The following is a 26138-nucleotide window of genomic DNA, read 5'->3' as shown; positions in this document are numbered from 1 at the left end:
GACTTTGCTCACCAGGCCACAGTGGCTCCTTGAAGAGAAGTGGCACTCATGAAAGGGGAAACATTTTAAAAGGCTCCAAAGCGTGAGATCTGTAATGAATTCACATGAGTGGGCAGCATCCTGAGAGGTGAACAAACACTACACTAAAAAGAGCTTGTGATGAGAGCATTGGAGAGAGAGAAAGAGGCTCCCCTGCTTGAGCTGAGACTTCACCACTGAGGTGGCATCTTTGCTGTCGGCCAGGGAAAGCCAGGAGCTGCTTGCTGTTGTTGCCCTTAGTAGGATCTCCACAGCTAATTTAATACTTTAAATTTAATGTTCTAATTTAAGAAAGAATAACTCACAGTGTTGTTGCTGCTGTCACAAAACGCTGTTGGTCCTACCTGCCCTAAAGTTGGGAGAAATTCAAACAGCAACTTGATTTCTGGGCATTAAAGCCCATCATGATAATTACTGAAAAACCCAAATCCCTTGCACTGCTGTGGCCACTTGACGGTGTTTGCTGAGGTTACCCAGATGTTCATTATGAAGTTTTACCCATTTGTGAGGAGAATCCCTGGCAAAGGGGTGGATGTTTATTTGGTTTCACTGCCCAGCCTGGCTTGGAAATGCAGCACAACCAGGGAGCCCGTGGTGATGTTTCCCAAACCTCCAGAGCTGAGGAGGAGCTGATACACTTGGTGTCTGATCTGTTCTTGGAACATTAAACTCAGACTGCTTCTGTCTGGGCCTGCAGGGTTCAGATCTCCTGGGGCTTTTCTGAAGTGACAAAAATCAAGTTGATTTTCTGGAAAAGCTTTTCTCGGGAAAAGCTTTACCCTACAAAGTGTTGGCAGCTCTCCACACTTACTTTCTTCAGGGTACAGGGGGAAACTTGTTTAGTAGCTGGCAGAGCAAAGCTCATGAGGGAATTTTAAACCATCCAAGTGCCTGTGATTCAGAGATGCTGCAGCAGTCATCTAATGCACATTTATTTTGCATGGGAATTTTGCAAATGTAGCTGAATAATAACATTGTTTTGCCATCCTGCTTCTTCTGTTATGAGGTGTTTAGCATCTCTGATACAGATTCCCAGGAACATTTGTGTTTAAATTCAGACTTGACCCTAGGAGGGGACGAACCAATTTTCTGCACTTGAGTCAAACCCGAGTGATGATGAATTGGCAGGACCTGCCTTACAGATACTTTCATTTAGATCCTTTTGAGTATGTGATAGAAAATGGAATGTTGAGGATAGGCTAATCCTTGTCCTTGCTTTGCCAAGCATCAAACTGAAATAGCTGATGCCTTCCTGAGACACTTTGTCAGTATCTCATGGGAAAATGAGAGCAAAAGGCTGCAGTCAACATTTCTGCAGCGTTGTCCCAAACAGGGTGAGCCCACAAAAATGTGCAAATGTGGGACTGTGACCACATTACCCCTTATCTGTCAAAGCCCTCATCCCAGCCCGTTTCAGCAGGAAGGCAGTGCCACCAGGGGGACAAGGCTTGCCCTGTGTCAGCACCCAGCAGTTACTACAGAGGAGTGGGCAAAACAGAGGAACTTCTCCAAAGAAGCCAGGCACTGGTGAGTAGGATTTTTTTTTAATTGGTTTCCACCTGTCAGACTTGTCAGTGGTGAAACTGGATGTTTTCACAGAGAAAAAAATCCTTCCTCCTCATCCACCCCCACATGTCCTGCCTCCCCATGGCCCATCTCCAGCTCTGAAGTGACAGCTGAGCAGGTTTATTTCTGTCAACAGGAGTGGAGGAGGCTGTGAGAAGAGGCATCCCACAGCTCTGGTTCCTAGCTGGTATTTTGTGTCTGATCTTTGTTTGGGAATAATTTTCTTTGGGTGCTGTTGAGGCTCTGCTGTGATCCCCTCCCCAGCCTTTAGACTCCTGCTGTTCCTGAGATGTGCAGGTGCTTTAACAGCAGCCCGGCAGCTCTGCACAGGATTGGGATGATCTGCCCCTCTTCAGAAAATCCCAGGTGCCAAAACATTGGCCTTTGGAGCAGGTCCCACAGGCGGCTGTGCTTGGGCTGCAGTTTGTGCACAGAGGGACCTGGCAGGGGCTGTGTGGGAGGGTTTGGGAACTTAAACTGAGGCTGCTCAAAGAGGAGAGTCCCGGGCACAAGCCCAGCCTCCTCCCATGGGAAGGAACAACTGGAAGGCATGAGTGAGGATTTTACCACAGAGTGACAGGGAGAATTAGGGGAGAACGGAGCAGTTCTGTCCTGCTGGCAGTAGGAGACAGAGGCAGAGCAGTGAACAACCCAGCCACAGCCATGTTGCCTACCTGTGCTCCAAAGCCCACTCTGCAGGTGACTTCCCTGCTCACATCCCTTCCCTTACTGGAGCTAAAATATAGGAAAGACTTGAATGGTGAAACCACAGTGTAAGAAGACCATGGCTATGATTCATGGGGGGAAAAAAGGACAGAAGCTCCCCTTGTACACAGTTGTCACCCCAGAGATTTCCACTTCCACCAAATTCACAGAATTCCCTGAGCCTCTGAGACAGGATGGGTCAGTTCAGCTTTGTGCCATCAGACAACTGAGATGACAATATTATTGGTGTCCTCAGGTCAAGCCTGTCGTGTTGAATTAACAGCTCATAGGGCACAAGAAGTGCTGTCTCCCCCCTGTGAATCACAACTGAGACATCACCTGCACCAGTAATTGTATTAGTTTTGAATCAACAATGATTACAAAGGATAGACAATTATCTGCTTAAGTTCTTCATCCTTTTTGGTAACATCATTGCGCAGAGTAAGTGAATTACCGTTGTCTTCCCATTTGTCACGGGGTTTATGAGACACCCTTTCTTCCTCTCCCCTGCCTATGCCACGCTGTGCATGAACACCGAGCAAACAGCCCAAAGTGCCTCTGGCGCAGCATCTGAGGGTGGGAGCCTTGGCCAAAGGTGTCCTGGTCTCCAGCTGCTTCCTGGGAATGTCAACTGCAAGCTCCTGATGAGACTTAAAGGAGACGTGATCCCCAACCAAGGGATGGGAGCAGAGAGGAGAAAATGTGGGAGGAAGGAAATGCTCATGCACCTGGTGACCTCCTGAGGTGTTCCAGGGCTGATACCCAGAGCTAGGACTGACCTTTTCAAAGTGATGCTTAAAAAGGAGCTGGTCTCTTCTCACTGGAGAGCTTTCCTTCAGGTGAGATCCCGATGTGGCTGCACAATCCCCATGATGGGGCTACACCGTCTCATATCCCATATCTGGGTGTGCAATCCCAGTTTTGCTTGCCTTGGATTTGATTTCTCGGCAGCTCTGGAAATGTCGTGCATCAGAGTACAGCATTGTTCCCACCGCAGCTCATGATTTATTTGAAATGAATTCCACTTTTCTGCATCATGGTTTTTCTGGGTACACCTGGTTATGATGAGGTCTCAGTGTCTGACTTTTGAAACATCAGACTTTCCTGTAGCAGAGTACAGTTTAAAGGAAAATAAGGACTCTTAGCTATGAATATTTATGGCTAGAGTTGAATTGCATTTTTGACTGCAAGTCATTATTGCTGGGAGAACAGGAGACAGAAGGCGATATTCAATTTATTAAAATATTTTCTCTTTTGTGCCTTGATCAATCAACAAATTTATTTGAAATTTGTGTAGTTTAAGTCTCAGCATTAAAATCTTACTAAAGTTACAATCTTACTAAATTAAACAGAGCAAGGAACAAAGCTTTCCACAACACCAATAAGCCAGAAATATTTCTACTCATAAACAGTAAAAAATGTAGAGTTGACCCTAGCTATTTTATAGAGCAGATACTTTGATATGAACAGAAACACAAATTATCCTCAATTTAAACATTCATGAGGTGGAACCACAGCTGCTCAAGTGAGACTTCTACTTGTTAATCCTAAATAAAAGGGAAGATGTGAATATTTGCACTGGAGATGAAATCAATGAAACCAAACACACCCTCATTTTGAGGGTCTGGGACCGAACATTTTTTTTCCAAATTTAATATTTGGAGAGTAGGGATGACTCTGAAAACACCTGTGATTGAAAATATGAATGTGGGAAGGTGGGTACTAGTAAGGAGGCAGAGTAACACACTCTGGAACTGTATTTGGCAGCAAGAAATCCTGAAAACCTTCCCAGATTTGGGCGTTTATCTCTCTCCTGGCTATCCCATTTCTCTCTTTCTCCTGTAAGCCAGGTGAGCATCCCATTCCTCAGCCTCTGCAGCTCTGATCCTCTTTCTCCTGTCCTGCTCTCTTCTCCCAAGTGTTTTAGCAGCTTTCCCATTGTTGGGTAGCTACAAGGAAGACTCTAAAGGCAGGAGATTTTCTTAGGTGCTCTGAGGAGCTACTACCAAACTGAATTGAAGTAAATTTCATCTGAGTAGAAGGGAAAATGTCCTCAGTTGCACTTAGGAATAATTGCTCTACAAGAGAGTTGAGAACAGCTAAAAAAATACAGAACTCTGGCCAAAAAGAGACAGTGATTGTGGGAACAGGCATTTGCTGGGAGATGTGAGCAAAGTTAACTCTTTGCTTCTCTGCTTTACTCTGATGCTTGGTGAGGGGATGATTTACTGAACAGGTTGACAGGGTTTTACCTGTGTCCTTGCTTCATCCCACTGCAGTGGGTGATCATCTGACCAGCCCTGTTTCCCCTCACTTTTATCACAATCCTATTCTGTATTTCTCTGTGCACAGTTAAAAACCTTCCTGGGAAACTTGATTTGTGCATCACAAGAAATAGGCTCAATTTCAAACAAGTATGCCTTACCCTCGTTTTAAAAATTTTCACTCTAACAAAACACCTTTCCCATCACATCCTCTGATTTATTATTTCATTTTGGTCCTACAGCTCCTAATTCTCCAGCACTCTGTTGCCAGCCTCAAAAGAAGTCTATTGGTTTCATAAACTCATGCTATGACTCATGGCCCCTTCTTACAGAAAACAGGCTTTTCCTCCTGATGAGGACAACCAATCTTCAAACCCTGTGGTGCCTTCTGGAGAGATGGATATGAGACACAGGCAGATCCCAAGCCCCGGAGCTGATCTCCAGGAAAAGGAATAGCACAGGGGGATGAATTGTTGTAAACGAGTGGAAGTGACATTTTGGTTGAAGAGCTTTTGACTGATCTGTGAAGATGCAAAAATCAGACAGGAGCAGAATGTATTCTCTTCCCCCCCTCTTTTCCATTTTCCAGTGGGATTTTTCTGTTGCATGCTGATGTTAGTGACACAACTGTACTCTCCCTGGGAAAAGTCCGTGAATCCTTTGGATGGCGTGATGTATGGAGAAACACAGAGCAAACAGATTTGTCATTGTGCACTGATGGTGCCCACACTTTCTGAAGACGTTTGAAATCCTTTGTACCTTTTATCCTACACCCTAAGCTAATATGGCACAATCTCAAAGCTGAGCTTTGAAAAGTCAGAGTTTTTGGGTTGGGGGGGAAAACAAAGTGAGGTCTGCTCTCTGCAGAAACTTTTCTGCCTCTATCTCCCCATACAGGGGTTCATTAATTTTGCATTTTCTGAGGAGTGGAGCAGAAATAGCCCTCCCCAATTTTTTATTTTAATGTTCATCTAAGCATAGCTTTGGCTTTCCTGTTCACCACAAGAATGAAGCTGCCACTCACACACTGACTCTTCATTAAGGTTAATGATGAAATGTTCTCCCAGAAGAATCTTCCCCAGGGATCAAATGATAACAACGTGGCTGATCTCCCGGGGATTATATCACCCTAGGGCAAGAGGAGAGGAATTTTCACCAGTCAGCTATTCTAAGACAAAGCTCTTCAAGGCTCTTCATGAAGATTTTTTTCACAGCCAGGTTGGACAGGGCTTGGAGCAAGCTGATTTAGTGGGAGGTGTCCCTGTCCATGGCAGAGGACTGGAATGAGATGATTTTTAAGGTCCCTTCCAACCCAAACCATTCTGGGATTTAGTCATAAGGAGCTGATTGTAGTGGTGCATCCATGGAGTGAGACTGGCAGCATGGCAGAATGTATTTTTCCCCATCTCCAAAATTCCATGGAAACTTTTTAAGATACAAAATGAAATCTGCAAGCAAATGCCAGTGAGCTCCAAATGATGAACAACATATTAAAAAGCATTGAGCCATGCTGTGATAAAAGCTCTCCCCCTCGTCATTGTAACATATACAATAAGCAAGAGATATTGTCCTGTTTTCAATAAAAATCAGCACCAGAGTCTTTATTCCTTCCAGACACAATCTATGAACTCTGATTTCTGTTTTAATCTGATCAGCACCTCTGGCATTTAAGACTGGAGCTGTGAACAGAACGAACAGCATCATTTTCCCCTGCTAAATTATACTTAAAAAAAAAAAAAAAGCCTCAGAAAAGAGAAACAAACAGAGCTGGATTGGGTGACTTGCAAACACAAACTGGGTTTCTTTGCAGATGAAACAGGTTTATACCAGTCGTGCAGGTGGGCATTCATCAAGGCTCAGAAATGCTCCACAAATTTGTATTTTCTTTCATCTCAAAAGTAGATTTGTGTTCACATATTTTCCTAGATCAGCCCCCTGAAGGGTGCTCACTTCTTTGGTCAAGAAGATTGTCCAGTCTGGCTGCCTTGCAGTAGTATCACTGGTGAGCACCTTTAAAATCCCTGTGATATTTGCTTGCTCTGATGTGGCTCAAGCCCAGAGGAAGGAGAGGAATTAAGTCTCAATTTCTGAGTCAGAAAACACCAACCGTGACATAAAGCGTTTTCCTGGACTGGGCACGAAAAATGGTAATTCATGCTTGTGTTGATGGTAAAGAGAAATTAATCTTATTCCAACTGCCGGTCTGAAGGAAGACAAAAAAAATGATTTATTGCAGTAATGCAAAACTTTGTAAGAATTCATGATTTGTGTGGGAGCTGCACTAATAATGTTGTTGGCAGTCGTCGCTGCTTTTCAGTTGGACAGAATAACTAAAACATGGGAAATGTCAGGTGTCACAGATTTCGTTACAGCTCCCCTTGGCACTGCTGAGGTCACTCCCATTTAATGGAGTTTCTTGCTGTTCGGGTATTTTTTTAAATTCAGCACACAATGCTTCACCTTCTCCTGCAAATCTGCACGGAGCAGACACCAAGGATAACAGCGCCGTCAGGAACGCTCTGAGAGCTGCCAAGTGCTGTGACAAGGTTGTTGCTGTTGCTGACAGCCAGCGAGAAGCTGCTTCCTAATGGTTGAATGTTGGCATGTTTTGCTAATGTGTGTCGTGGAATGGAGGCTTAATATAGCTCATGATCTACCTGCTGATGCTAAATGGAGGGAAAGATGAAGCAGGGTTGACTGCTGGAAACACTGGGCTTTGAGGCTCCGGTCTATGAGATTTCATTGCGGCCCTTGGGGGAATCCCAGAAGTTCCTGTGCCTGAAATCTGTCCCTAAAACAAGAGCTCCATTGCAGGGACAAAGGGATGGACTGTGCTGAGTTGTTGGAAGTGTTCTAATGCTGTTAAATCTTGGTAAAAATGGCTACTACATCTCCATTATGTTTGTGAAATTTTGGGGTGCTGGCGAGATCTAAATCTACCTTCCTTCCACCAATTCCCCTTGTCCTGGCACTCCAAGTTCTTGGAAAAACTCGCTCTCCAGCTCTCTTGAAGCCTCTTTAGGTACTGAAAGGGGTTCTAAGGTCTCCGTGGAACTTTCTTTTCTCCAGGCTGGACAACTCTGGGCAAAACATCATCCCTGGTGTGGCTGCAGCACCCACACATGCACTTACACATTCGCTACAAATTTTTTGCCTTACTCTTCCTCTTTCTTGAAAGTCCTGGCTGGCTTGCCTGATTTGTAGCACCAGTGATAATGGTGTTTAACTAACTTTCCTGCTTTTCTAGTTAGATTAGATGTTAGCAAGAAATTCCTTGAGGGTGGTGAGGCCCTGGCACAGGTTACCCAGAGCAGCTGTGGCTGCCCCTGGATCCCTGGAAGTGTCCAAGGGCAGGTTGGATGGGGCTTGGAGCAACCTGGGATAGTGGAAGGGGTCCCTGCCCATTGCGGGGGTTGGAATAAGATGAGATTTTAGGTTCCTTGCTACCCAAAGCATCCTGTGATTCCATGACTCTGTGATCCTCTCCCACTGGCATTTGGCTGAGCCATCCCAGGAAGGGGCTGTCAGCCCATGGATGCTGGGCTGGCTGCTGTGGGCTCCCCTGGCATGTTTTTGTTCCCGAAAAACAATCCCAGCAGCTTGGTTTGGCCACCCTGCAGCACTCAGGCCGTGCCTGTGCCTGTGATTCTGGAGGGCTTTTGCACTTGAGTGCCCAGAATCACTTCAGGTTCTGCTTTGTGCTTCCCAGCCCACAGGAGGCCTGGAATAATAACTGTGATGTGCTGCCTTATTGCTTAAATGCCCTCGTGAATATACTCCAGCCTGATCTACAGTTCAAACAAATTCAATAAGGCAGAGCAGGATTTAAAGAAATTTTAAATAAATTAACTTCTGCATGGATGTTTATTAAGTTTTATGAAGCCATTTACTAAAACGTAACATTTTTTTCCAAAAGGTGCCTGTAATTTTCCCCTCGTGAACTATGGAAATTGCTTTTATAATTGAAATGAGAAATAAGGGCCAAGCTGAAAGCATCCCTCATGGCTCGAGGCACAGTCTTTGTGCCTTTCTAAAGGAAAAAAAAACAAGAATTCTTTGACTCTCCACATCTTCTGTTTTCCTTCACATTTGCGGGACGTGATGTGGTGCATGATTGCGTGACACCGGGATGGAGGGTGGCTTGGGAGGAATGGGAAGCTCTGATTCCCAGGATTTGGCTTTTTCAAGGAGTCAGCCGTGAGCTAGACATGTCACGAGCAGACAGCAACATTTTTCACTCCAGCTTGAACATGGTCTGGATTCCTGCATAAGCCATGGAGGCTCCACTGGGAGCACCGTGCCCGGCACAGAAATCTCCTGCAGCCAGGAAACAAAGATGCTGCCACGTGCTGTGGATTTCCACTGCTGAAGACATGAGCTGCAGACTGAAAATACACCTTGGAGCAGAGCAGAGCATGGCTGAATACCAAACAAAAGGATCCATAAAATAAATGTTTTTGGTGCTTTAATGCTTGATGTTGTCGGGACAATAGAGGGTCCTGCCCTTCTCATCTGGAAGCAGCACCAGAATGCTTTTGGAGAGGCAGTGCATTGAAGCTAGGTTTTAGAAGATGGATTCTTCCAGGCATGAATGATTTCAAATATTTAAATTTTATTCTCTTGTTGCTTTCCAAGCAACCTTTCCCTCTACCAGAAATCAAAACAAAAGGGTTGAATGGTTAAAAACTATGAAGGATTTATGGCTCAGCTTAGCTATTGCACAAGAGAACATTAACCAGGAGCTGCAGGGAGGATGGAGGTGACTGATTTTTGTTCATTTAGTGTAAGGACACTTTAATATCATGAGTAATACCCAAGCATTCTGTCCCCATGAAACTACATTTGTGTTAGAAAAATAAATGCCAGGGAGGAAGAGGATCACTCTGAAGATGGGAAGATGGGAGAGGAAATCTGACTGCTAGGACACAATAAACCTGCCTCTTTTTCATCATTCTTTGGGGTTAGGGCTGACTCCTTCACTGTGTCCCTACAGCTCCCAGTGCAATAAAGCCCCAGCCTGCTCAGTTTTCTGGGCAAAGCTGCTGCAAGATCATGGCTAAGATGCAACATCTGTAACATCTTCCCTGAAAGAGGGAGAAGCAGGCAGGGAAGACAGGCGAGGCTGTAGCTCAGAGCTCAGCAGTGCCACTGGGATCCCAGCACTGGGAGCAGCTCAGTCTGGAAGCTCAGAGCTCCATTCCCACAGCTCAGGCTCCTGCACCCCACATGCTCCAAGCCCTGGGTGAGCTGGATGCTCTCGATTGCTCTGCCCAACAGCAGAGCGGGACAGCACATACCTGATCCTTTTCACACAACTCCAGAAGGATTTTCAGGGCAAATGTCAAACCTGGCTGGTCTTCCCCCCCCCACCCCGTTTGTTTGTTTGCTGACCTGAAGAGAGAAGCGGCAGCTGCTGTTTGGATGCTGTTTGAGCCCAGAGTGCAAGGACAGGAGCACTCAGGGCCCTTCTGCAGAGGAGCTGCAAATCTCAGCTCAAGGAAAATCAATCCAAAATAGGATTTCACCAGTTCAGACCCCAGCCATGGTGCCTGTGCTGATAACCAGGCTGTGTGATACAGGCACACCTGCCACTTCAAGCAAAAGCAGCCCAAGCCTTTAATTTGGATATTTATTTCTTAGGATCAATAAATGACAAAATAAAATACCGTACAGTACAAAGGCTATATCAGAAATTAACCATTTCATTACACTTTGATCTGTAAATACAGTATCAATAAAGCGTTTAACATTGAAAGAATGTTTCCCATTGCCGAACAGAAGGATTCCACACCCTCTTCTTTCCCTTTGTCACAGAAAATATTACAAAGTAGACACTGACACACTTTTAACATTCATTTTTTCCCCATTGAGCAACAGGCCACAGAAAATAAAGCACATCAACATATTGTATCTCAGAATAAAATAATAATTAAAAAAAAAGGTGCACTTTAAAAATATTTGCCATAAATACAATATGTGCAGGACTATCAGGTGGCACAGCTGGGGAAGGACTCTGGATCACAAAGCCAGGACACAGCATCATGAAATTTTGGATCACCAATTTCTGCTTTTGCACTAAGCAAATCCAGACTGAGAACAGGAAGAGTGGTCAAGCTGTGATGTGAAGAACCAGACAGAGCTCTAGCAGACACAGCTTTGGTTAAAGAGTCACCGAACAACACAGCCAGGAGGACACAGGACTGACACAGGGAAGTGCTCCCACGCCCTGTGGGTGTTTGCTGTCCCTGCTCAAGGGCAGGAGCAATGCAGCTGCAGAAATGTGAGTTCAAATCTGCAGCACGAGCTGTCTGCAGCAGCAGCACACTCAGGGGTTGGTTCACTGAACGCTGGATGCTAGAAATGCAAAGGTCCTGCTATTATCGTGCCCTGCTAACCCTCCTCGCTGATTATCCATTGAGTTTTCTCCTGAAAAGCTCGCTGAAGTGAGGTCTCAAGCATTTTACGAAAAAAGACAAGCTCAGCAGAGCATTCCAACACTGATGGACTGGGCCTGTGGTGAGACTGTCCTGTCTGGGGGAAATTCCTGAATAGAAAAATGACTTTATAAACCTGATTTCACACTCTGCCAAACGGATGGCTCTGGCAAGGGCAGTGTGAAGAGGAACAAAACGTTTGAAGAGATCATTTGCTAGACTCTCTTCAGAATGGAATTTCTCAGAATCCATCTGGCAGCACTTCACTTCTGCGGGTTCCACAGGTTTTATTCTTTTTTTAGTAAAAACAAACAGCTCCAAACACAGGGAATTTGCATAGATGAGCAGAGGCCGCAATACTCACCTCTGCTTCCGTGGAGAGTGCAGCCAAGACAGGGACACAAGGGATGGGAGGTTTTACTCTGTCTAATGGCAAAAGCTATTCACACCAGATTAAATGTAAAAACCTTGTTGTGTTAGCAGTTCAATCACTGTTGAAAGGCATGTAAAGAGCCATTTCTCTGGTAAATATGGGGCAGTTTGTACCTTTTTCTTCTTCCCTGTATCAGCTTTCCTTTACAAGGCCAGGTTGCATGGGCCTTGGAGCAACCTGCTCTAGGGAAAGGTGTCCCTGTCCGTGGCAGGGGTTTGGAACTGCATGGTCTTTAAGGTCCCTTCCAACCCAAACTGTCCAGTGATTCTCCGGAAACCACGAGGGGTTGCAGTCAGTTATCCTCACTTCTTTGAGCTCAAGAAAACCACATCTCTAAACTGAATATAGCAAAATTAGGAGAGGAGGGAAGAGAGGATGAAAGCAGCTGTAATTTACACTGCTCAACTCAAGGTTGTCAGATTTGGCCAGTGGAAGAGGTAGCTTTGAGCTGCAATCTCAGATTAAGGCCATGGACCCAGGTCTGCTTTCCTGTTAAGCTGCAAGAACAGAGCTGTAGAAGTCAGCAAACCACTCGGATAAATCCCCCAAATTCCCCCGGCTCTTCAGCACTCGAGTGGCCCAACAAACACTGTGGAAAGAGTTTATGATAAGTTCACTTTTACTCCAGCTTTTCCCCACTGTAATGTCAAACCAAAACCAAGCCTGCCAGTTTCTCTGAGCTGTGATCAAATATTCTGTAAGCTGCCTGTGTATCTCAGTAGTGAAAATCTAAACCAAGCATCTTACGTGAACAACAATTTCTGTACAGTGTTTTCTAAGATTATCAAGCACATTTCAGCAGGCTGTTGTTGAACAAGTGAAGTAATAATGTTTAATATTTCAAAGGCAAATGAGACATGCAGGGCGTTAAATCATAATGAAAGTCAAAGCAATGCAGTTCCCTCCATACAGCTTCCCTGGGAAGCTTCAGAAAGCTCCTCCCAGCTGTTGGCTGTATTTAGAGGTGAAGTGAAAAAAATTGGGTCCTCCAGAAAGATTTAAAGTGTCTTGCCTGGAAGGCCAATGTTAAATGTGTGACATCAAGACTCCTCTTCCTCTCAGGGCAGGTCTCTCCCCTCTCCTGTTCATGGTACCTGGATTTTCCCACTAGGCAGGATGAGCAGATCTTCTTCCAACCTGCCCATGCCATTTCACACACACCAGACACAGAAAATACTTGCTGGTTTCTCACAGATTTCCTTCTCAAGAGATTTCCCTCTGAAGAGTCTCCCTTTTGCCTCTTTGTTTCAATTTATTTGTTTGTGTGCCACTACTAGTTTTCTTTGTCAAAGAGGAGTCAACAGTCCATGAGCAACAAAATTGCTTGGTCAAAAATAATCTCTGCTCTCTGCTTGGTACAACCAGGGCAAGAAATCACAAGAAGGCATGACAGAGCAGAGCTTGCAGTTCGGCTGAATCAGAAGAAACTAAAGCTCCACTGACTTTTATTTTGAGCCCTTTCTTTTGCAGGGGTTCCGTATTAGGCATTAAAATCACCTCCCATCCCTGGCAGATGTGGCTGATGGGCTGCCATGGTGGCCAGCTGGGTACAGGTTATAAATGCCCCAAAAGAAGCCACTCATCACCAACAACTCCCAGAAAATGCCCCCAAATGGGTGAGCTCATTTTGTGCTGAGCTCAACAGGACCTAAACCACAAGTCAAGGGAGGTGGACTCGATGATTCCTTGTGAGTCCCTTCCAACTTGACCTGTTGTGTGATTCTGGGATGCACCATCTGTAGCAGGAGATGTCCCCAGTGGTTCAGTAAGTGGTCTCCATCACTGTGTGACCCTCACTTGGGCCAATCCACACCTCCAGCACCGTGGCTTCAGTTAGGGGCCACTGGTGCTCATTAGCTCAAGTGTGACATGGGATGGGCAAAGCCCAGAAAGCCAAACTGAGCTGACTCTTCTACTTTGTCACCTTCCAGAGGCAAGACCTGCCCTCCTGATGATGTGTGGTGTGAAAGGGGACACCAGGTCACCACCAGCAGAGGCTGCACAGGGTGACTGGCCAGTTCTAGGTACACCATCTGGGGAGAAAGCACTTCAGCTTGTCCCAGAGCTCTGTTGTTTTGGTACTAAAGACTCTGGAGCAATTTGTTGTATCATATAAGGGGCCATTAGAGGTGGAACCGTATAGGAGAAAAGCTCATGCTACCTCTCCTTACCAGCTGGGAAATTTCAAAGAGAATTTTCAAGTCTTGTTTCTGCTCCTCTGGCTTGTTAAAAAAAAAGTGGGTTTAGAGAAAAGACTCCCCAGTTTAGATTTTCCAGTGCTCTGCATTTGCACTATCTGAACACTGGGGGTACAGATAAGTGTGCCAACAGTTCTGGTAGCAAAAAGTAATAAAAGAAAAGGTAGAACAAGAGGGCCTACTGCCTACAACTGCTGTATACTGAGATGTCAGCCTTGTGGAAATGGCGAGGAAACAAGTAATATGGAATAAGAATGGGAAAGATCTGGAGGTTCCACAGAACTGGGGCAGATTGCTCTTATCTCAGCAGCCTGGAGCCCTCATGAGCTCAGAGTTTTCTCATCTCTTAATGCAGGCCAGCAAACTGTTCTCCCTGGTAAAAAATAGGATTTGGCTGTATGGCAAAAGGAAGAATTTCCATTTCTGTTCATTTTCAGTGCTCCATCTGGGCACAGCCTCTGCATCCTTGACTTTGCCAGAGACTCTGCTGCTATCAGTGCAGTGGTACCAAAGCCAGGCACTGTGGATGCCCTAAAGTCAAAGGTGACCCCATTCCCCAGGCCACAACCACCCCAGCCTAGGTAAGGCATCATCTGTTCTTATTTAATTTCAAGGAGCCAGAGCGACTCTCTTGAGCACCTCAGTTATATTACTCACAATGGAGATATAGTTCTAAAATAACCACCTGGCTCCCTGAGTTTTAACTTCTCATTCATTGAACATCCCACAGATGAGCATATCCATTCTCCAAGAACATCCCTTTTCTGTTCAAAGCTTCTTTCTCCTCATCAAACTCTCTGCTCGGTGCCACCAGGAAACATGATCTCAAACCCTTGGATGTGAACACGGCATCTCTGCACTGAGAAAAGGATGGAATGCAGAACAGTTTTGCCTAAGTTGAACACATTTTGGCTTCCCAGTTAACACCACATCTGGATTTATGCCAGACTGAAGTTACAATACATGTAGACATTACTCACAAGAGGCAAGGCCAATGCTCGAAAATAACCTCAAAGTTACTGGCAGAACAAAGCCTATTTTTTTCCAACAAAAATGACTTTGCTAAACACATTTGTGTTACGTGAATTTGGAGACCATGCATGAAAGTCACAGAGGCCTCTCTCAAGTTTTGACTCCACGATGAATTGCGTTCCTCCTCCTCCTCCTTTGGCTTCAGTATGTAGTTTCCCTTGTGACCTGGCTGGAAAATGTGTGGTTGCTGGAGATGCTGTTGGATTTCCTGGTGAAGGCCAGTCGTTTCTTCTTCTTCCTCCATGGCAGGCACAGGATGGTGAGCGTAGAGAGGAAGATCTGGCGGAAGTTTGCCGACACCAGGTTGTAGAGGATGGGGTTGATTGCTGAGCTGACATAGAAGAGGACATTTGTCAGCATGTAGAAGTAGTGGTAGAAGTTGTAAAGGAAACTGGAAGAACAAATGAAAGACAAAAGGTCTGAGTGTGAAGAACTCAAAGTCTCACTCAAAGGGTGAGAAAAACATGAGCTGATTTCCTGCTAACCTTTCTAGGCTGCAAACATGAACCAGTGGAGCCTGAGCCACCACAACCCATCGACATCTTCAACTGCAGGTGGTCAAACATGGATCAGATGCCTCCATGAAGATATTGCCCCACACCAGCAGTTAGAGACTTACTTAAGCCTTGGGGTCAGACACCAGATGTTTGCCTCATGCATTCATTTTATCTTTGGAAGTAGTCATTCTGGAAACTGAGAAGCCAGATGGAAATTTGCTTCTGTGTCATACATACACATTAGTTTGACTTTTTTTGGCTGCAGTTCTGATCTACAGAGGTTGCAGAAGAGCCAAACTCCAGTAACAGATGCAGCTCTCTCCTCCCTCTGGCAGTGAGAGCAGCATCAGCTCATTCAATGGGTCCCTGGGTTGGGATTTGTCCATAACATGGGACAGCATTTCCTGCTCTGGGGGCAAGCTGATGACAGCATGCTTCTGAAACACATCCTGACCACCACAATTTAATGTTTTCAACTAGAACTGGTTGAAAATGTTTTATTGTCTTTTATTCTTTTGGAGATATCTTTCCTTGGGCCAACTGAGAACAACAGCCCTGAGCTGGTAAAGCATTTATGAACACCATGGGTCTCATTTTCAGGAAGATGTTCCTCAGAATCATTTATCTTGGTGAAAATTGCAGACCTTTTTTCTAGTCTGAGCAGTGTCTAACAAAAGATAAATTAGAGGAGTGCTGGACTACACTGCCCATCCGTCCACACCCCCTCAGCACTGCCAAGGACTGCATGGCCCATCCAGTTCTTACAAGCAGAGTTTCTCTGTGTAGTTGTGAAGAATTAATACTGGAAAAATTTCTCTTCTTCAGGGGCAAGGCACATGTGTTTATAAATGAGCTTGCTAAGCTGCTGCAAACTCTTGGTTAGCCACCAGACTGATAGTTCACTATCATTCTGTAAATTCAGTGTTTTCCTAAAATCACTCATGGTTTTAAAAAGAATAAAAAAATACTATGTGAATGCAGCCATGATGCATAAATTCCCACTTACTGCAGACAGATTTCTCTAGCCCTCTTGCTCAAAGCAAATGCAGTCATTACATAATTGAACAGTGCCTTAAGTGCTTTTCATATAAGAAAGCAAAGGAGAAACAAGAGTTTGTCCCAGTGTGTCCCTAGAGCTCTGTTTTCATGACTGAAGATAGATTTTGGATTTTACTATGGCTGGATCCACAGTCCCATTCAGTAGACTGCTATATCCTAATTATATTTTGTGATTAGAGGTGATAGAATTTTAGTTTTTTATTGTTGTTCTGCTTTTCGGTATTGAACATGTTTTTTTCTCTCCCTCAAAAGAAACAGCTCTGGTCTCAGGGAGAACAGGCATATAACACTGTGGGAGGAGACACAAGAGTGCATCCCTCAGCAGCTCAGGCTTCCTTAGTGTGTGTCCCCAGACAGCATTAGCTCTTAATGGCAAATTTAAAAACAGTAATTACTTTGGTGGCTGCTTTGCTGAAGAACCTGGCCTGGCACCTCAGAAAGGAGCAGGGAGCACCTGGGGTGCCTTTGCACATCTGTGAGCAGTGCACGTGTGTTCCTGCAATTATCCCAGAATTCTCTGGCAATCTGGACACTTCCTAATCAGCAGCAACTGCTGGCATTTCATTTTGATCCACTCCCTGCAAAACCCAGTAAATAACCTGGCCCAGGCTCAGTAAGCAGCACAGTTATTCCCCCACCTGTGTCACCTCCCCTGTCAGAGAGGAAATGTGGCCTCGTGGAGCTAAATTGTGTGCTGACAGGAGCTGCTGCATCTTAGGGCTGAGGATCAATATCTCTGGCACGGAGACTGCAATCCACTCTGGATGTACCAACCCCCCTGTCCAAATGTCATTTCACCAAGGGCTGCCAGAGTGAAGCCCCATCGCTGCTGCCAGCACGGGGGTGAGGAGGAGGAGGAGGAGGGCCTGATGATTCGTTTTGGTTCAAGATATTGCTTCCTACACCGTGTCTGGGGGATTTAGGTTAAACAAAGACTCTTAATTTGCCTGGCAAACACTGAGATATCCAGAAAAAAAAAAACCACTCAAAAAACCAACCAACCAACCAACCAACCAACCAACCAACCAAAAAAAAAACCAACAAAAAAAAGTAGCAATTAGGAGTTTGAGACTTTGACCCCTTGGTTGGAGAACAGCTCCCTGCCTCTGTGGAAATCTGTCCCCAGATCTCCACCCCTGAGGGTGCCCTGGTGTCCCCAGCCCCAGCCTGAGCCCCCAGCCTGTCCTGGCATGGGAACACCGTGTCCCCCTCGCTGTGACTCACTCTGTCCAGTGGCTGGAGGGGACATAGCAGAACATGAGGCGCCGTATGTGGTAAGGGAGCCAGCAGACCACGAAGGCGATCACCACAGCACCTGCAAGGCAGGAAAAAAACCCCTTAACTTGGTGAGCAATTCTCCATCAGGGTGAAAAAGGGACCTGTCTGCTTGGGTTTAACCGCTGTAACTGTTTTCCTGCAGCCCCACTTGTTCTTGTATTGCTGTAGTGAGAAGAATTAATAACCCTGAGGGACAACCAGCCTGCAAATGTCTGTAAAAACAAGTAAAAGAGAAGTAATAGAGAACAGCACTAAGCACTGGGGCAGGGACATTAGGAGCAACAGAAGGTACAGATGAAGGACTGGTGATACCTAGTTCAGACATTGGCTTAAAGGAAACTCTGTTTGCATCTGTGTTTCACATCCTTGTGGCACTGGGTGTCTCATCCAAAGTATTCACAGAGACAGCTGATGTATGTTTTTCATCCAGGTAGACAGGGAGCCAGGGCCACTCTAATCCCATTAGTTTGTTACATGGAGCCACTGGCCACAGTCCCCACAGTGCTGAGCATCATTAAACTGCTCTTTTTAGTGACAGGGCTCATCCTTTTGCTCTACATTCGTGCCATACCTGAGATTAAAACGTGTTGGGGTCTGGACTTTGCCATAGCAAAAATGATCAATTAAAGGGTAAGCAGAGAAAGACAGTATGGGGTTTTTTTTCCTTTCCAGATTCTAAGGGATGTCAAACAATGGAAAATAAAATGAAGCAACTGTGAGGCATAAAAGTGCTCTTGATAGAGTGCATTTGTCAGTCTGGATTAAAAAAGTAGATCTATCAGGCAATCAAGAGAAAGATTTGTTTCCTTTTGTTGTATACGTTTCAACCTCTTTATGGAACAGCAGGATTAAAGAAGAATCCTAGCAGGAAATAAAAAAAAATCTCAGTTAAAACATAACACAATAAAAGGCAAGAAGAAAATAAAGACTAAATGAAATAATTAAGTTAATTTTTGGTCCCAAATTTTCTCTGTAGACAACAAGGGACACATCACTCTTGCCCTTTATGTGACCTGTAAGGGGCTGGGAAGCAGCAAAGCTCTGCTCCAGAGTGAGGTACCACAAGTGCAATGTGGATTTGGCACGTGGGGCCAAAGGCTGCGATGTTTTCTGCCTTGGAATTGAAAATATTTATCTGGAAATGTCCCAAACCCCGATGCCGTTATCCCACAGGGACCATGTCATAGCTCAAGGAGAAGATGTGCAGAAGATGTGTTTCCCTTGGATAATGTAGTCCAGGAGGAACAAGTCTGGCTGTGGCTGCATCTCCCCATCACTGATGTTTAGCCAGGAGGCACAGGAGAGCAGAAATTAAATAATCCCTGGTGTCCAGCTCCATACTCATGCCCCACTCCAATTCCCTGAGCTCCCTCTCTCATTAAACACACAGCTAACAATGGAGAAGGCTCTGCTCCATAATGCATGACGGCATCTTCCAAGAATGCTGCAAAAGCCATTTATCCAATAAAGATTTAAGCAACCGAAGGGACATGTTTTGGAAAGAAGGCTGGAGGGTCTGTTTTTATTCTCTTGTCCAAGTGAATTCATTTTTTCAAACTGTGTTTTGGCTGCTCTCTGGCCACAGTGATCACAGATGTAATTCATCACTAGGCAGCCTGCAGCCCTGCAGATGCCATCAAGTGAATGAATTTGACCTGTGTCTGGTCCTTCCCTGAGGAGCTTTGATGGGACTTTGATGGGAGAGCCCCTGCACGTCGTGTGGCACAGGAGAGGTGGGGACATCCCCTGGCAAGCTCGATGGGAGCATGTTGGACTTTGTACTCCGATTTCAAGATTTCATTCCCTTTCCTGACAGGAAAGGGAATGAAATCTTGTGATTTCAATGAGGATTAATTAGGCAAGCATCGGTGCATTTCCCTGCACTTCTTGTCATCCCATTCACTTTTATTGTTTTCATTTGTTTTTGGAATTTTTTCCTTTTTTCTTTTTTTTGGGGTTTTTTTTTTGACATTTCATTTCTTGCAATTATTCTCCTCTCTCTTTATTTACATTTTCCCCCTGATTTCAGGATTTGCATTGGAGTAACATTGTCAAGTTCTGGTCCTTTCCGCTGCCCCTCATTTCTTCAGTCCATTTGGTTGTAATCACTCCATTTCCAAATTTTCTGTGTTTTTTCGATTGGTATTTCTTCTGATCATATCTCCTTTCCAGAGCGTTTGTTAGACTTTGTTCTCTGATTTAAGGATTTCATTCCCTTTCCTGAAAGGAAGAGTTTTCTTTCAGGAAAGAGAATGAAACCTTGTGATTTCAATGAGGATTAATTGGGCAAGTTTTGGTCCCTTTCCCTGCACTTCTTGTCATCCCTTGCTCCTTCACGTTTCTGAGCAACCACTCTTGGCCACCTCCAAAAATTAATTTCTCTGTCAGACGGGCCTTTAGTTTGCCCTGGATGGAGCAGTCCCCCTGTGATTCTCCAGGAGATCCCTCCCAGGGGCTGCAGGAGGAGCAAAACTCTCCAGCCTCTCCTCCTCCATCCGTCAGCCTCAGGCCATCAGGAACGAGCCAACATCACAGCTCCAGCCCATCTGCTCTCCCAGCGCCTGCACAGGATTAGCTGGATTTTCAGGCTGCAAAAGCAGCTTCCCAAATGGCTCCAAACACAGGTTCATTCAGGCACATCACAATTTTTTGCAGAAACTTCCACGCACTGGCACTTCTCAGCTGCTCAGCCCTGCGTGCAGCTCTTTAGGAACGGCAGGATCCAGATTCTTTCGACAGCCAATTATAAGAATCTCACACATCTGCTTGTTAAATTTACCAACACGTTAAATGAAAGTGGTTTTCTCCTGGTAAATGATCTCTGCTTCTGCTGCTCAGGCAATGCTGTGCCAAATAATATGGATCTATAGTAACAAACACACATATTGAGAGAAGTATCTGCTTAACATCAGCAATTAAGTAATCTGTGATAATTCTGTAATATCACATGCAATCACTCCACAATTAAAACTCTATTAAACATGTGAAGTGCACTGGAGACACTTATGGTCTGATTTGGAAGTCCCAGCTGGGTGACACACGGAGCAGTTCTGTGCTGCACAGATTAGGAGATCCCGACCTGAATTTGCCACCCTTAATCCGTATGTTTTCATTTTATCATACACGGGATCAAGCAGACTTAGGGTGGCAGTCCTGCCCTCTTGGGTCCTCTCCCTTGGGAGGAATATGAAACACGAGGCTCTGTTAACTTTCACCTAATACAGAATGAAAATATCCTTTTCTCCCAGATACCTGGTTCCTTTTCCTGCTGTTTTGTTCTCCCCTGAGCACCTGTCAAAACAGTTGAGCTGTAAAACGAATCCTGGGCTAACTGTCTGCCAAAATGATTTTGTATTGTTGTTATGAGCTCCTAGGATGTGTTCTTCATCATCAGAAGCTTGACATATGGGTTCCTTTGGTGGAGCAAGAAGGAGCAGGTCAGCCTGCTGGAGCTGAGCACTGCAGGGGAAGGGTTTGACTCAATGTGTGACTGTCCAGGATGGTTTTAGTGAGGTTGGAGATTTCCTGCCTTTATTTTTCGAACTAAAAATACACCAGACACATCCCTCACTTCTAATTAATTCAATAAGGTTCTAATAGGAGCAGAGCACTATGAGCTTCTGATATTTCCCATATTCAAGCTAATGAGGTGCCAAACCTCAGGGCTGGGGAGTGGACGTGGGACCCCAGCAAGATGACCCCCGTGTGCCAGGAGTGGCAGGGAATGATCCTTCCTCCAATTTATGCCCTCACTTCCCTTTTAAATCAAACTCCCAATTTAAATGTGTATTAAACCCTGAATTATTACATCCTGTGTCTTTCTATTTTGTCTTATAATGCCTCTTTTCTCTGCCTGTTTGAACTGCCTGCCAGGGAAGAAGGGGGGAGGAAGGAGGAGAAGCAGAGGATGAGCCCTGGTTTGTTTTTCCTTCAGGAAGCCCTGCAGAGAGAAACATCAATTCTGACTGACATCTTTCTCATTGCACAGGAGATTTAAACTGTGCCAGTCTCGATTCTCAGACTGAACTGGATGTGGGAGCAATCCTGGAAGTTAAATTCTGTTAGATCACACCGTGTATTTTATTTTGCCTCGTGTGTGTCCTGGGCTGAGGCTGGGAACTGCCCTGCTCCAGGACCACCCCTGGGTTAGCATGTGCAGGGGGAAAGGCACCATGAGGAAGAAGCCCGTGGTTTGGCTGGTTTGGCTGAGCTCAGGAGGGATGCTCAGGAGGGGTTTCCAGCCCCCATCCCTCTGTGGGGCCGTGTGAGGTCGGGAGTGACTCAGAGCCTGGGACAGCCCGGGGTGAGGAGCCGCTGACTCACACGGGCGCCCGGGGAGCTGCACAAAGTGCTCGGCTGGCCTGGTGTTCTCCTCCTCACTTCATCTCCTCCAGCCCCTCTGGGAGAGCTGAGTCACAGCCCTGCGGCCCGGGGTGGCCCTCGGTGAGGGTGTCCCTCTGTCCTGTCCCCCTTTCTCTCCAGGAGAGGCAGAAAAGGGATGCTGCCCCTTCTTACAACCACTTCTGCTGCTGCCAAGACCTCCAGAGAGGATCAGATCCATCTCCCCTTGATAGTTTTGTCCAATTTATTTATTTGTCCTATTTCAGCCAATTCATTTCTTTTTCTCTGCCTTTAAAGGGGAATTGAGCCACATACAAACGTGAAACAGCACGGTGGAATTTCTGAGCAAAGGCAGGAGCTGTTTGGGGAGGCATTGACCTCCCTGAACAACGGCTCTCAGCCTTTTCTGTGTTTCAGACTCAGCCCCAACGCTGCCCAAGGGGTGCACACGCTCCAGCTGGTGCTAATGATGTGTACAAAAGGTTATCAGGCTCGTGTCAGGGTAATGATGAGTTTTGGAGAAACAGTCCTTGTATACCCCAAGCTCCTGCAGTTTATACACTTATTTAGTTGATGCCCTTACAGAAGAACCTCTCACTAAATGCTGTTTGATATGAGAGAGGGTGAAAGCTGGGCCAAGTGCAGGCACAGCTGGTACTGCCTCGTTAAACCTTGAGGTGCTGTTTATATTAACATGATGTTCTACCTGGCAGGCTGCTGGCAATATTTATATCAGCGGGCCCCAAAGTAGGGATTGCAGGAGCTGCCAGGGTAGGTGTGAGCCCAGTAAAATTAAAACTACTTATGCTGGTATTTGGGTCATAAGGCTGTGGAACAAAGGATTTCCATAAAAGTCAATAGCAATCAGCAGAGATTGGGAAACACTAACATGAACCAGGAGTACTCAGGAAAACAAAGAAGAAACTGGGAGTAACAATGAGCTTGGGAAGTCCTCAGCTCCTTTAGAAAGCACTGAAAACACACAGCATCTGCTGGATACCATCCCCTAATGCTCTTGAAAGTATTATTGAAAAAAACCCCTAAGTTCTTCTTTATTAGTGAAAGTGAGACAGCGCAGTGGAAAGCGCAAAGGAAAAACCTTTTGGCATTCAAAATCAACATATTTCACTCAGTCTATATTCTCCAGTCCTGATTTTAATGGTTTCAGATGACAGATTTGAAAATAGACGTGAATTCCTGCCCCAGCTCACACCAGTGGTTAAATCATCCCCTGGCACCAGTTTCATCCATAAGGAGAAAGGCAGAAAATACAGATAAAAGCTGGCCGGAAAACAGACATTAGCAAGCAGCACATCACTCATCACTACTGTCCCAGTGCAACCCGGGGTCTCTTCCCAAGTTTCCTTCTAAGGTAATTATCTTCTGGAAATTAGAGAATAGGTTGCTTGATTCCTTTTAAACTTCATCCACGCCATTTTTCCTGGGGATGTCTGGATGTTTGGAGGGGAAGGAAGAAGAAAGGGAAAGAATTTCCCCTTTGAAAGGTAGAGAAGGGATCCCATCTTACCCTCACCAGGTTCAAGTCTCTTTCTATTTGGTGAGATCAGGTGTAACCTGAACTGGCTTCCTCTGCAGCCCTTTCTTCTTTCTCCTCCAGTTTTGAGTTTCACATATCCTTTGTTCCTCCCAGAAAGGTTTCTGCTCATCCAAGGGACCCTGGAGCTATATTCACTGCATTCTTCTACAGTGACTAAAGCCCTGGCCAGACTTCACGTTTAGAATCACGTTAGTCAACTTTTTAAACACTCACATTGTCACAGCTTAACACCTGGAAAATCTGCTTTCAGGACATGGCAAATCCTGGAGTTTTCTGCAGAGATGCAACCACAAGAACCTGGAAATTCCTGCAGGAATGCTGTGCCAGGCAGAGCTGTGGTGCCAGCAAAGGGACGCATCTTGGGAGAGGGGAAAAAAGAGACTCCCTGCCCCAAGAGGTGCAGCCACCCCTGGTTTTTGCTCCTTGGAGGGTGTTTATAGAGTGCTCTGATGCTGCTCGTTTTATCTCACTTGGCAGGCTGCTAAATAAACCTACAACTACAAACGTCTCTGGGAAATATATACAACTGTTAAATAGGTAATTTATCCTCCCAAATTTCAGTGTGACACTTCAGCTGTTAAAATCAGCTTCCACTCAAGTTTTATGCCACAGGGGTTTTGCTGAACTCCACTTGGAGTTGCTCAGACTTTTTATTAGAGATGCAAACTGCCATGCATTTTGTTCCTTTCTTGAAAAGAAATGATTCATGAACAAATAAATCTGCTTTCCTTATAATATAGGAATTATGAAATACAACTGTTTAAGGAGTTTTAGACTGATGCTCTTCTGTGTATTGCGATTGCAAGTATGAGCTATTTACTGTTTCTGTCTGTAGGCTGGTTATACTAAATCTCCGGGCAATATTCTCCTCCTGAAATGAACAACTCAGACTTTGGAGCATTGGTGAGGAGAAATGAATGGACTCCTCAAAGTATTTGTTCAGAAGGGGAATCATTAATGCACTAATTAATGAAATACATGGATACATCATTAATTCTTGGCCTTTGTCTTGCATTACTTGACAAAATGCAGAGGTCCCAGAGTTATAATTTAAAAATTCACAGACATTCAGTAAAAAACGCAGCTCGACTTCATCGGCTAAAAAGCATTTACTGAGACACCACCCAGCCAGCTGCGGGAGACTGAAGGGTATTCTTTTAATTGGTTAAACCTCTAAGTGCTTTATAATTGCTTTCACTAAGCAGCTTCAGTAACAGAGCAAACGCTACCTGGAACTGATGACATTTTAATAGGCTTAGCCAACGTCCCCTTGCAAAGCCTCCCCTTGATGTCCATCAGTTTGTCTCAGTGTGGTTATCAGAGCCCAGCTGTGCCATTCAGTAACTCCTGCCTTCCTCCCGTCCTTCCTCCCCATCAGTGGGGCCTGACCCGTCGGGCAGCCAGGAGGTGCTGGGGGCTGCTTGGAGGAGAAGGGGCTGCAGGCACAGTATTGGTGGGGGTGCCAGTCCATCCACAAACTGTTCCCTTTCCAGAAAAGATTTTGGCTGAACAGAGCTTTCATCCTGAGCCAAGCTCGAATACACCCAGATTTTTGAGCAGAGGAGAGAACTGGGGCTGTACAGCCTGGAGAAGGCTCCAGGGAGGACTTTAGGCCTCCCAGTGCCTAAAGGAGCTCCAGCAAGGCTGGAGAGGGACTTGGGACACGGGCCTGGAGTTACAGAACAAAGGGAATGGCTTTAAAGTGAAAGAAGGAAGGGTTAGACTGGATATTAAGAAGAAATTCTTCCCTGTGAGGGTGGTGAGGCCCTGGCACAGGGTGCCCAGAGAAGTTGTGGCTTCTCCACCCCTGGAAGTGCCCAAGGCCAGGTTGGATGAGATAATAGAAGGTGTCCCTGCCCATGGCAGGGGTGGAATGAGATGAGTTTTAAGGTCCCTTCTAACCCAAACCATTCCATGATTCTACGATTATTCTAGTGTGTGTGTGTGAATGTGAGTATTTAAGGATTATTTAGAATTTTATCAAGTGCTGGGCCTATCAGGTTGTGCAATCAGAGAATGTTCACACTTCTGTGAAGCATCACACAGCTTTGGGAGACTCAGCATCCTGGGCCTCCAACAGAGCCAAGGAATAGCAACAGAAATTGGAATTAATGGAAAGAATTGGAAGGAATAAGGAGGATATGAAATCTCTCACTGGAAGATATTTTTAACACCAGAACTGGTTGCCCTGTTATCCTGAGAAAAAATGCTGGGAAGCTGCAAGTGCCTGGAGCCCTCTGAATTTGAATCCTCACACCTGGTGAACTCTGACAGCAGAGAGGGAATGACAATCAGGAATCTCATGCTTACTGACTTAATGAGGTGGCTCCCAGGCAACAGGCCTGACACATTCCTTGATTCTGATCACCCTCATTATTTTGTACATGACCAGAGTCAGACAGGGCCAAGAAAATACACAAATGCTACCAAAAAGAAGGAAAACACTGTTGTGGATGTTTAGAATGAGGCTGTTAGCCTGGCCACTTTTAGCTCTTATTTCAATGTAAACAAATACTTAATCTCAGTACATTTGGAGCAAGGAAATTTTTTTCTGCTCTGATCTTATCTAGCAGCTCTGCACACCAGGAACCACAAAAAATTGTTTTCTAAGAACTACTTTTACAAGTTCTGAAACATTTCACCCTTAAACCCAAATCAGCCACCTCTGTACCTCAGGCCAAAGTTCACTTTGGAAATGGAAAATACTTTTACCCCCATGAAGCCCTGATAGTCT

General features: G+C 45.3%; 1 protein-coding gene across 1 annotated transcript in view; it reads right to left on the bottom strand.

Moving 5' to 3' along the window:
- Nucleotides 1-10215: 10215 nt before the first annotated feature.
- Nucleotides 10216-26138, bottom strand: part of NTSR1 (neurotensin receptor 1) — a 55223-nt gene continuing 39300 nt past the window's right edge. The window contains exons 3-4 of the mRNA XM_066199034.1: nt 17452-17542; nt 10216-15062 (exon numbers count right to left, since the gene is read on the bottom strand). Of these exons, the coding sequence (XP_066055131.1) occupies nt 14813-15062; nt 17452-17542 (341 nt within the window). The 3' untranslated portion in view covers nt 10216-14812. The remainder of the gene's footprint in view (nt 15063-17451; nt 17543-26138) is intronic.

Source organism: Chamaea fasciata, unplaced genomic scaffold (assembly GCF_029207755.1).
Source record: "Chamaea fasciata isolate MVZ Bird 193981 ecotype frontalis unplaced genomic scaffold, bChaFas1.0.hap1 SCAF_17, whole genome shotgun sequence".
NCBI lineage: Eukaryota > Metazoa > Chordata > Aves > Passeriformes > Sylviidae > Chamaea > Chamaea fasciata.
Note: the sequence above shows the minus strand (reverse complement) of the source record. Positions and strands in the feature narration are given on the sequence as shown.